Source organism: Mytilus trossulus, chromosome 1 (genome assembly GCF_036588685.1).
Source record: "Mytilus trossulus isolate FHL-02 chromosome 1, PNRI_Mtr1.1.1.hap1, whole genome shotgun sequence".
In the NCBI taxonomy this organism is placed as follows: Eukaryota; Metazoa; Mollusca; class Bivalvia; order Mytilida; family Mytilidae; genus Mytilus; species Mytilus trossulus.
Window position 1 is genome coordinate 81,371,841 of NC_086373.1, and position 13,244 is coordinate 81,385,084.

A 13,244-nucleotide genomic window follows, 5' to 3' on the forward strand; every position below is an offset into this window, starting at 1 on the left:
GATTTTAACTTTACCAATTATGACGCTTGGTTTTATAGCTTCCTTGTGAGCAGCAATCCTCTTTCAAGGAAATAATGAATGGAAATACAAGCTCTGGAATTTTGTAACAATTGGGAGATATTTACTCCGTTTAAAGACGCTGCTGGAAATGTAGCTGCATAGAAAAAGAAAGTTCACAATTAGGAAGATGAAATCATTTCATTTGTCGTAAGGTTTTATTACCTATACCGACCTTCGTTGTCTATTTCTATAGATGTATTAAGTCAAGTCTGTTTATTCTTAGGTTGTTCTAATTTCTTACTATACAAATCCTTAATTCAACTAATAAATATACATTTATACTTTTTCAGATAAATTCAAAATGTCACACTTGTAACAAATAAAATTGAGAATGGAAATGGGGATGTGTCAAAGCGACAACAACCCGACCATAGGTACGTTTATATGCAATGGGTTACATTGAATTTGTGTTACTTTTCCTTAATATAGGGCAAATACAATTGATAAAGTGTAAGTATTTCTTTGCACGAAACTAACTAGGATATATATTTTATTAAGAACTTGGAATAGTTGGCATGAATGTCGAGACATCTTACTTTTTATAAACTGTACATGATGTCAGGCTACTCATAAGATATCGTAAAGGGACTAGTATTGTCAACAAACAGTTTGATCGACCCCGTGATAAATTGTGAGTAAACTAGCAACACATTTGATCTTTAATATATGCAGATGTTATTTTTTTTTATTTCTGTCAAATTGTTTTGCAATAATGAATACTAGAATACTTTGCGTGTTATATTCTAAATTCTGCAAAGTTCTGTTTTCATATTAACAAATTATTAATCTTTTAAACCGAAATTAATTTCATACTGATATGAAGTTTAGCAGCATAGAAAGTTCTTGAACCAAGACAGGGACGGGAATTAAAGAACACATGGGGTAAATAGCTAGAGCAAGCTTGTTCTTACTTATAAACTTTGAATTTGAATTTTTCTATTTTTTTATCTCTTATTTTTAACCTTGGTTTTAAATATAATTATAGTCTCAAGATTGTCATTAGTGATTTCATTTCGTACTTAAAGATTTACATTGAATTTTGATATGTATTACGCAATATTTCTCAATATCTAAACTAATAACAGATCAAGTGTCACACTTACAAAATGAATAATAAATTGTATATGAGCCAATATAAAACACTCCTTTCATTTAATATGATCTACACACGCAGTTTTCTACAGAGCTAATAAGGCTATTTAATTAATGTATTTGTTCATTTAATGCTAAATTAATACATTAATATGACAGCTTGATAGTCCATGAAAGAGTATGCATTTTCTATGAAAGTATTAGACGATCAGAAGGTAACATAGTAGTCATATAAATATAGAGTAAGACAATACTGACAAATTATCAACGATTGTATGTTGTCCATGAAAGAGTATGCATTTTCTATGAAAGTATTAGACGATCAGAAGGTAAGATAGTAGTCATATAAATATAGAGTAAGACAATACTGACAAATTATCAACGATTGTATGTTGGTCCATTTATGTATGGAAATACGTCGAAATTAGAAAGAAATGTGTAACATATTTATTCTGGAAGGTTCTAAATTTTTTAACATGTTAAAAAATCCCCGAAGGTGCGTCCGATGTTGAGGGTTCGTATTGAGTTCGTATCACCATCCTCACCATCGTAATGTCACCGGGAATGCATCTTTGAACATCGTATTGCATTCGTGTTTCCATCGTTTCCATCGGGCAGTTTTGACATTACGATGTCTACACGAATGAATCACGAAGCTACCCGAAGGTCTTAAGATGGCAACACAACTTCGTGATCTCGTAATCCCGTCGTGTTGCCATCGATTAAAAGTACGAAGGCGACGAGATGGAACTACGACGGCAATTAATCCAGCTAAATGTAAGTTAATTTTCGCGCTAAAATACATTTAAAGTGCCATGCGCGCTATGCACTGGTCAGTCTGATACGACAGTTAAGAAAGACGTTCACAAAACATGGAGCTCATATCATATGATTCTATGCGAACAAGAAAGGCGACAGCGTAGTTTCTATCAATTCAAATAGAACAAGAAGAGCAGCTATTACAGGCTCAGGATTTACTTTCATGTCAATTTTTCATATCATGTAACATAATGAAAATCATAAACGCGCCTCGTATACCGACACAGCAGGTACACGTATATAAGGAAACCAACTTTTTCTTCATTATTCTGATATTTATTGTATCATCTGAGTTGTTGTCACACGAATGTTCACTCCATAACCATATTGTTTTCTATATGTCATATTTTGCCGCATTTGTTTCTTTCCCCACATCCTTCCTTTTGTCTATATTAATATGATATTCTCCTGGAAAGAGCTCTTTTTGAATAAAAGGGATCAACGAACCCATTACCTTACCTTTAAGATAGATCAGTAAACATGGGCATAATAATGGGTGATTATTCAGACTAGTGCACACATTTTACAGTTAAAAAAGGCAATGCCGAGTGTGGCATCCCCTTGTTTGTAACATATTGCCAATTGGGGACAAATATGGACCGTGACTATATTTGTATATGACACATGCAGACAATGGTAAATTGAATATGCATATTTGATACATAAACTACTTTTTTGGAAATCAACCAAAACATTCAGTAACTGGAAACAGCTTTAATATTGTCTATAGAACCAGCAGGTAAAACAATGAGCAACCAATTTCCTGTGTATTATGCTATTTCAAGGGGGAAAAAACAAGTCCATCTGCATGATGTTGACCTTTGGCCTTGGACGTTAAAAATGTTAGATCATTACAAGGAAGAACAATATACCAAATGTGGTTAAAATCTGTTGAAGCATATTGGTTTTCGAGTGTCCACAAGGGTGATATTGCCTTTATTACAACTGCCGCTGTAACCTTGACCTTTGAACTTTAAAGTCAATAGCGCTTAAGCTATTCTTAACGAGTAACTCCATATCAAGTTTTAAGCATTTTGGCATCGTATGGCCATCGCGCCATCATTTTTATCCAACGTGTACCCCTCGTAATCCATCGTGTAGCCTTCGTGATCCATCGTGTAGGCTTCGGCTGAGATATGAAGCTTAAAACCCGGTCTTCTGTTAACCTTCGTATGTCAATCTTTTGCTATCGTATATAATTTCGGCACCATCGTAAAGACTTCGTTATTCATCGTGCTTCGGTCACTTTTTGGTATTTTAACGAGATCGGGACCAACTTTGTACGAACTTACAATTTTCGCATTCGGGTGTCCATCGTATATAAAAATCGGGACAGTGTGACGCGGGCATAACAAATGTTATTCGTGATGTGTTCAGCTATGTTTATTCCGCATTAGAATTCCAAATTGATGTTTTTTTTCTGGTTCTTCTTTTAATTTGTTAATGAAGCAATCCCAGTCTCTTCAATTCGATATTTACATTGTAATAATATGTCTCCATTCGATGACAACATAAATCATTAGTTATCGAGTTGATAAGTGCTAAACGCCTCAGTGAATTATTAATTTGAAATATTGGTTTTATTATATATACATAACATCGAGGAACGACATTTGAAGGCAGACTATTTAATGAAATATTGGTTTTAATATTCACAATTTACAGGTTTGTTGCTACTTTGTTTATTTCTTTATTTGGTTACAGCATATGTGAACAAGTATGATAAAATAAAATACTGCTGAAGAAGGAAATGATTGAAACAATTGGATATGATCTTAAAATTTGGCATAATCTGTAAGAAATATTATTTTTTTCTCTGTCGTGTTCGTTTATTTAGAAAAATGTTTCCTTCTTTTTTTTTTTATAAAAGTATTTTGTGTATTCTTTGAATTCCTAGAACTGCTCTGCAGATTATTACTGTAAAGGACACCGTTTTTTTTTTTAAAATTGGTCAAAATGAATTATTTCTGAATTATAATCGAAGATTTCCCCCAAAAAAGAGCTAAAACTAAGCTTATTTATATATACACGTGGAACGCATATTGGCTTATTTTCATTATTTATATATTAAGCCGTTTCATCAATACGTTTTATATAAATTGAAGTGATACATGTATATTAAAAATCTTTTCTGCATATTTATAAAACAAAATAGAGGTCAAAGAACATATTCATAATCTTTTCATTCACCAATTAAATATGTTTTACACAGTCTTGTCGATCCTCCATATATGTTATATCCGTTTTCTTGATGGGGTTCGTGTTGCTTATAGTTTTAAGTTTTTTTATGATGTGTTTTATATACTTTTGTTTGTCTTTTGGTCGTTTTATTTTCGTTTTCTGTTACGGCCAAGTTTGTCATCGACAGTCACATTTGAGTTTGCTTTTCTCCTTAGAAACTTCTGAATGTCTCTTTTTACACAAACGTCTAGGCCAACAGCCAATAGACAAATAATTTAAGACCAGTACGTGATTCCCATAGCAACATTCTTAACCATTTTATTTTAAAAAAGAAAAAAGAAAAAAAGAATATTCCTTTTGGTCAATCAAACTCCATAATCAAAATCAAATTTATTCAAATCAAAGTTATTTAAATCAAATTAAACAATTTTACACAAAACTCATAAAGCATGCTGTTCAAACCTTTTGCAAAAATGAGAGAGAAATGATAACTTTATTTGCATGTTGATTTATTTCCATCCTTGCTATATTAATTAACTAGAACGCCGGTTTCTGAATTTAATCACAGGAGTATTTTAGGTATAGAAACATGGTCAACTTCAGACTGTTGGAAAAAACCTTGCCAAGTGGGAAGTCTATTTTACTTTATACATGAAGTATCGGATACCTTTGGTCAGATCCCTCCCGTAGAGAGAGAGAGTAACTATTCAAAAATCCTTGCAACAACTAGTTCGTTCAAAGATTTCAAGGCAAAATGTATGTCCCTATCCAACATAACTTTGTTTTTACAGTCCACATTTCCCACCCTTTATCCATGTCGTCCAACCTTGCAGAATGAAACGTTTTGTCAGGAAAATGAGGCATGAAATAACTGCCACTGGACGTTATGTATTCAACAATCGACCAATCTTTAAAATTTATAATCACTTTTGCTTCATTGCAGAGAACGTACCATACATTAGAGTCATATTTGTCGGTTTATTTTTACAAGGGTTGTAATTTAGCTTTTAGATTCATAGTAGCTAATTTTAAATATGCCACGGTCAAAAGTCGAAAAGAAGATTTCGTAGTTATTTCAATGCTATAAAGACCTTAAAAAATAAAGTTACATGCATGGTAAAGGCACCTCTCCGAATAATCCAGATTATCTGTCTTTTTGACGACTGACCACTGAAGATCTTATAAAGGTCGCTAGATCAATCTTGGAGAATAGTCTTTAGCAACTGCCCTCCCTCCGTCCACTTGAACACAATATTGACTGATCATCTTGATATGCAAAATTATCATTTCGGTACATTCAAACAACACTGAAAAATAACAACTTGCATAACATTTTAAAACGAAAATTTAAAGGTTACTGTGCATTGCCTTCAATTAATGCTTTTGGCAGGCGACCTAAACGGCAATTCTTTGAAACAATATCAAATATTTCAAGTTTTACAAATTCATTTTTGAAATTTTTAATATTTATTAAAATCAATGAGAAAACTCATTCATCCAATAAATCGACTTCTCTGTACGCGTGTCAATGGCAACACTAATGAAACTAAAATTAAAATTTCATTGATTTATATGTAGTTTTTATTCAAAATGAAACATCATGAATGTCTCCGATATCCTGTTACAAGATACAGCATTGACTATAAAGAATAATTTAACAGTAACAATGTTTTAAAACAGATATCTGTCTCCGCTGTAGACCTTTATTAAAATCGATTAGACTTTTCTACGCAATATTTTGCGCTGCTCAATCTTATGCTATGTAGTGTTTCGTGGACTATTATTGTCTATCCTTCTGAATTATGGAGTTTGATCGACCACAAGGTATATTCTTTTTTTTTAAATCAAAGTCGTAGTTTGTTAGTGACACAAATTTATTCAGAAAATACAAATTTAAAACGTTAACCGCCATGAACGACAAACAGATTACAAACATGATACAAACAGTATGAAAAAAAATGGAAGTGCAAAACAAATATTTGTTCAGTTAGCTGTTTGCTTCTTTTGATTTGAAAAATCTTACTTGTTTGAACAGTTTGTTTAACTCTTATGTTTAAGATAGTCTAATGTTGATGTCTTTTGTTCTTTGATGACATTCGTGCTATAATATTGCTTTAAACTTGTCGCGCATAGATCACTACTTCAAGTTATGTTATAGCAGTTATAACTGACAACTTGCGTTAAACGTATTATCTGTACTTTTCAAGACCTTCTTTTTTACAAGAATTTTAAAATGCCAAAAATATATAGATGAAGAAAAAAAAACGAGTACCCCCAATAAATTTAAACAAGAGGCTCTCAAGAGCCTGAATCGGTCACCTTAATTTTTTTGGTTAAATCTCTCATTAATGATTATTTTGACTTTTCAATTTATTTAAATGTTCTTTGAATTGTCCTTTTTTCTTCAAAAGCAAAAACAATCATTTTCTCCTATGTTCTATTTTAGCCATAGGAGCTATGTTTCTTGACATAACAAGGAAATGAAATATAAAATTTATACTAGATACTCTGAAACTCATTTAGCCTAAGTTTGGCTGAAATTGATACAGCAGTATCAAAGGAGAAGATTTTTTAAAGTAAGTCAACATGATGAACAAATTGTGAAAAAAGTCTTTAAAGGGCAATAAATCCTTAAGGGGTCAATTGACAATTTTGGTCATATTGACTTATTTGTAGATCTTACTTTGCTCAACATTTTTGCTTTTAACAGTTTATCTTTATCTATAATAATATTCAAGATAATACCAAAAACTGCAAAATTTCTTTAAAATCATCAATTCAGGGGCATTATACCTGAAAAACCAGTTACCCAATTCGGCTGAAAATTTCAGGACAGGTAGGCCTTGACCTAATAAATACTTTAACTTCTTGTCATATTTGCTCTAAATGCTGGAGTTTTTGAGATAAAAGCCAAAAACTGCATTTTACCCTGTGTTCTATTTTTAGCCATGACGGCCATGTTTTTTAACGCACACACTTTATTTTATACACCTTACTGATCATTCAGTTGAAGTTTGGTTGAATTTGGTTGAGTAGTTTTAGAGGAGAAGATTTTTTAAAGTTAGCAAATATGATGAACAAATTGTGAAAAATTGTCATTAAAGGACAATAACCCCTTAAGGGGTCAATTGACAATTTTGGTCATATTAACTTATTTGTAGATCTTACTTTGCTGATCATTTTTGCTGTTTACAGTTTATCTTTATCTATAATAATATTCAAGATAATGACCAAAAACTGCAAAATTTCCTTAAAATTACCAATTAAGTGGCAGCAACCCAACAATGGGTTGTTTGATTCATCTGAAAATTTCAGAGCTGATAGATATTGACCTAATGAACATTTTTTTCCCCATGTCAGATTTGCTCTAAATGCTTTTGTTTTTGAGATATAAGCCAAAACCTGCATTTGACGCCTACGTTCTATTTTAAGTAACAGCGGCCATGTTTTTTGACGGATCAAAAATCGAAGCACATACGTTGTGCAGGATAATCTAAGGAACAATCATGCTAAGTTTCATTTAAATCCATTCAGTAGTTTCAGAGGAGAAGATGTTTGAAAAATTGTTAACGACGACAGACGACGACGACGACGGACGCCAAGTGATGAGAAAAGCTCACATGGCCTTTTAGGCCAGGTGAGCTAAAAATGGATAATACAGAAGCATGTCGTCTTTTCAGTTACTCCATCAAATTGGGAAAAAAGTAGTATGGTGTTTTCTTTCCATTTGTAATGAGAATATTATGTTTTGCTGCGATAAACTGTACATCCGCAGTCAATATTGACATGCATCATAAGAACATGTGATGGTCATGTAACACTTACAAAACGAAATATAAAAGGGCAATCACATCTCGAGCGCTGTTTATTTTTGCTGTTCTATTTTGTTCTTTATTAGTTAATATATAAAAGCAAAACAAAGAGAGTATGAGAAACTTCTGTGTAATGGAAAATATTAACGAACTCCAAAGAAATTCAAAACGGACAGTCACTTATCAAGAGCCCAAACTCATCAAACGAATAGAAAACAACTGTCGTATTCCTGATTGGTAAATGCATTTCCATATGTATAGAAAATGGTAGATTAAATCTGTTTATATCTAGCTAAACCTCTCACTTGTATGAGAGTCGCATGAAATTCCATTCTATTGACAACAATGGGTCCGATGCACATCTCTTCTTCAATGCATGCTTCTGGATGAACAGTTCATCAACATCTTTTCTAAAAAGTATATTACAAAGAATAATTTGCAGTTAGCTTTGAGATAACAACACTTATATTGTTATAAACTGGGCTGATTCAAATTAAACTGTACAACAAATATTAGTTGGGATGTTCAAGCTGGTGGACGTAAGTTCAAACCTAACCAGTATATTGGGTCTAAATATAGTATTAGGCCATCCCTCTCTCATATCAATTTATACATGTAAATTCATATGATTAAGGGTCTTAAGTATTTTAAAGATAAAGAATAGTCAAATCCCTTAGCTTTGGCTTTAGTAATGTTATATATTTCTTATATAGGCATCATTATAATGGTCGTATCGTTATTCTGCTAAGCTAAAATAAACAAAACCACGGTGCATTAAAATGGTTATGTAATATTTACGGTTGCCTAGTTTGTTAAGCTGCATATGTGCGACAAGTGAGATTGTTTCGGTATATTAATCTGCCGTTTTGAAAGGAACAAAATATACCTCATTCCTCTACAAATTGATTTTTTATGGAATGTGCAATATTTTAAATAGCATCATTAAGTTACCGTTAATATTCATCAATATTCAAAAGGACGTTTCACTATAAACGTATACTTTTCGCACCGTAAAAAAAAGTACTTTTAATTAATTTTAATACTTGTGTGTATCGCTATATATATGTACTAAAGTTTTACTATATAATATAATAAGTTGATTAAATGTTTTCTTGCCTACGTCAAACCAGGATGTCAGTTTTGATATCGGCATTTAAGTTTAAACAATTATTTTTTTGTCGAAAGGTTTTGATTTTAAATAACGAATATATGTAATGTACATATATTTTTATTACAACTGATCACTACGAAAATAAACATTCAATATTGTGGTGTATACTGAACAAACAAGCTAGTTTTCTTTGGCTTTGTGTCAATGTCGGATAGAGTTCGGTCGTACTTTGACCATTTAAGTTTTTTAGGCGATAACGACGATGAAGCTCACATGGTTTGTAGAGATTCAGATAATACAAGTGTATTGTCCCCATTAAGAGGACATGATAACAAATCTTAGTCCAATTGCTTCGCTTCAGAAAAGCTAGTTATACATAAAACAGCAAAGAGGGTTTCGCTTTTTCTTTTTCTCTCGCTCTGAAGGATCCATGTCGAAATTTAAATCTGAAATATTATATAAAGTATACTATTTTATTGGTTCATTTTGACCCTATTGTTTATTTCCTGAAGAAAAAAAAACACAGATGTAATGGACTTTAGTTTAAATTCTAGTAATTTGTGTACCAGTACTAGTAATTGAAATGAGCAATATCGATTTTTATATGATACAGATATCGAAGTGTACTGGTTGCTGCATTGCAAAACAGCAGTTAAGTATTTGGTATAATTGCATTTATTTTTCTAATTTCAGCAGTAGTGGTATTAGAGGTGAAATAAGCTCATAAGCTTTAAAACTGAAACATCGATAACCTTAACTCGTAGCTAGTGTGTATTCAAGAACAAGAAAAAACAAAAAAAAATCATTATTGATAACCGTAATTTTTCGAGAATGCTGTCTATATATGTGTTTTTAATAAAAAAAAAAAACAAAAAAAAAACCCTTAATTTTGATAACTATTTTTTTTAATTTGCAATGTGCAATGTAAAGTCAAAGAATATAAAATCTATAAGTATGCTATGTACGGATGTAATTGACTATTAATAGTATGACAAAGTTTGTAATGCTTCTTTTAAGGTTTTTGTTTTTGTTTCTTTTTCTTTTCCAGAATGACGAATAATTTAATCATTTTTACCAGTTAAGGGCTTGATGTACTTTTTTGTTGAAAAACAAATATCAAAACTTATTTTATGGATATAGTTTTAGTCCCTGCTAATATAGAAACCAATTGCAACATAAGTTCAAAGCAATTTAAAGCACGAATTTACATTACAAATTTCAACCCCGTTTAATTCGTCGGTCAACGTAAACATTCGGTTTTATGAAAAGAATTAACAAAAGAATTGATACGTTTATAAAAGTTAATGGTTAGAACGGATTTAAAACGTAACATGTCTACGTAGGAATGAGGGAACTTTAAAGTAAGCTGTATACACCTGGGAAGCTTGATACAGGTGTAGGAAGGCAGGTAGAAAGCAGCTCAAATTACAGGAGGTAAATAATGATATTGATTTTAAAGCATGTCTTAGTTAAAATACAAATATTTCACAATGGGGCGTTAATATTTAATCAAATTCAATAAAAGAAATTCATATTATTATCTTAAATTTTGTTGTAGAATTTATATTGATTGGAGTTGGTATGGAGAGGAAAAACCTATATTAAAGGAACAATTAATTTTTAATCAGTCTTCAACATGGCTTATATTTGTACACCACGTAATCTCAGTGATGCAAGATCACTCAGAAGGCTTATAGAAACAGAGGATCCAATTTATTATGGAATGAAAAAGTTGAAAATTAGAGGAAGAGATCTAAACGAGTTGCCCAGATCTATATTCAGTATTTTGGAATTAGAAGTTTTGGAACTTAGTCCGGAGCGAGAGGCATGCCTTGATTTTAAACTTCCAAAACTTCCTCCGGCGATTGGAAAATTGATCAACTTGAAAGTGCTTATTCTTGATACCAATGAAATGCAAACATTGGCAACAGAAGTAACATTATTGGTTAGTTTGGAAAGACTTGCTCTGAGCAATAACCATTTGTCTAGCTTACCAAATGGATTTAAAAATCTAACAAATCTTAAAAGTCTACATTTGTCGAACAACGAATTTGAAGAATTTCCCCTCGAACTTTGTGATCTGGAAAATTTAGAATTTCTAGATATGTGTGACAATATGCTAGAAGAACTTCCTCATCAGATTTCTAACATGAAGAATCTTCATACATTGCTTCTGTGCTTTAACCGCTTACGAACACTTCCCGACAGTATCTGTCAAATGACCGAGTTACGATGTTTGTGGCTTGGGAACAATTTGTTACAATCTCTGCCTAAGAACTTTGGTCAGCTGAGAAATATTGACTGGGACTGGAGATATATTTCCTCGTTACTGGAAGGTAATCCACTTGTTCGTCCACCAATAGAGGTGTGTCGTCTTGGAATGAATGCAATTGACAAATATCTGAATCGGGACATGGGAAATCTAACGACGCGCAGTAGTGCTTCGTCTGGTAATAGTTGGTAAACTTTGCTCATAATTCATATATACATATATAATAATATTCTTAAACTTCTTAAACTTACATTTTTTATTTTCATATTTTTTACTTTATTTATAAACGGATAGAACTTTAAATATGTATTAGGTATGAGAGTGCCAATATGGCCAAGAAAATAGATCGGATATCTGTTTTTTTTTTTTATGTAGAATGTATATATACTATAGAATGAACATTGTATATATTTTTCATGATGTTCGCCTCTGATATGAACTGATAAAAACAGCTGATTTTTGCAAATTACGAATACAGAGATAGTTTTTGTAAAGCAAAAAAATGAATTACAACATCAGCAACACCAGAGAACTACCTAAGTTAAGAGCAAAGATTGCGTCCGGTGGCAAATATTCCATGCATGTTCTAGACGAACAATGCAATGTTATAAATGTCAAGTGTGCGTTTTTGTGTTTTCTTTGATGCATTTGATATCTTTATTCTTCTGATGAGTTAATTTTCGTTCAACTGATTTGTCAGTATAGCCCCGCCACTTTTTATATGTGCCTGTCCCCAGTCCGGAGCCTGTTATTCAGTGGTTGTCGTTTGTTGCTATGTAACATAATTGTTTTTCGATTATTATTTTGTACATAGATTAGGCCAATAGTTTTCTCGTTCGAATTGTTTTACATTCGTCTTTCTGGGCATTCTATAGCTGACTACGCATTTTTTGACTTTGTTGATTTTTAAGGCCGTATGGCGACCTATAGTTTTTAATGTTTGTGTCATTTGTTCTCTTGTGGAGAGTTGTCTTATTGGTCATCATACCACATCTTCTTATTTTTATAGACAAGGCATAAACATAAATGGAACTATATGTTTTTTTCTTTTCAAAATCTGTTCAGAGTCCAATCTTATGGCCAAATAAAACAGATATACATGAATGATTCATTTCGTTCGTTAATTTTTAGATTTATCTTGCTTTTTAAATCCCAAAACTGAGATATCTGTTCAACCATGATTTAGGTTGATGCGTTTCATATCTTATGATAATGATATTTATTTAGTAAAATGTATTCTACCTGTAATAAATTTTTGAATGACTTGTCAATTTATTTTTTGTTTAAGCAACATATATTAAAACTGTAAGTAAATTAGTAATTTTATCACTTTGGTTGGTATGCGTGGCTATAAAAGTGATATGAATCACAAATAAAACATGTTAAATGTCTATTTTGGTGATATGAAGGGTCGATTAGTTTTATCAAAAGTTCAATAATTGAAACAAATATGTTTGTAAACAACATTGCACATAAGCTACTTAAATCTTAAGGTTTACGATGGAATTAAAAGTTAAACAATTATGTACGTCAAAACAAAACAACAATAACTACAAATAAACAAGATTTGTCTACAAGCAAGGTTGAAAAATAAAGCCACCTGTCCTTTATTCGATCTTAAGAGCCCAGAACACCTTCAGTTCAAAAAACATTACATGGCACAGTCCTTTGTTTGTGTTGTTCGAAACTAAGAATTAATCCTCTTACAGAAAACAATCGTGTGCCAAAATGCCTGAGCAAAATGCACCCTTATAATTATTTACCATTGGAACAACTTCACGGGTAGAGTGGAAATTTTGAAATATAGTTGCACCCTAGTTATCCCAGTATGAAGGTATGACATTAAGTCATTCATATACAAAAAGGCCGCTTCAAGCTAAACGTTTTCCTCATTGTA

General features: G+C 31.9%; 1 protein-coding gene across 5 annotated transcripts; it reads left to right on the forward strand.

Annotated features, from left to right (window-relative positions):
* The first annotated feature begins 1,202 nt into the window (after positions 1 to 1,202).
* On the forward strand, positions 1,203 to 12,942 carry LOC134686943 (leucine-rich repeat-containing protein 40-like). 5 transcript variants are annotated; one of them, XM_063546817.1, is made up of 2 exons: positions 1,203 to 1,367; positions 10,634 to 12,942. In XM_063546817.1, exon 2 carries the CDS (start codon positions 10,712 to 10,714, stop codon positions 11,537 to 11,539), a length of 828 nt encoding a protein of 275 aa, XP_063402887.1. In that variant the 5' UTR covers positions 1,203 to 1,367; positions 10,634 to 10,711; the 3' UTR covers positions 11,540 to 12,942. The 5 variants fall into 5 exon arrangements, with proteins under 5 accessions (XP_063402887.1, XP_063402896.1, XP_063402905.1 ...); XM_063546826.1 differs by having other exon boundaries at positions 1,362 to 1,481; XM_063546835.1 differs by lacking the exon at positions 1,203 to 1,367 and adding an exon at positions 3,563 to 3,636.
* Positions 12,943 to 13,244: the final 302 nt, after the last annotated feature.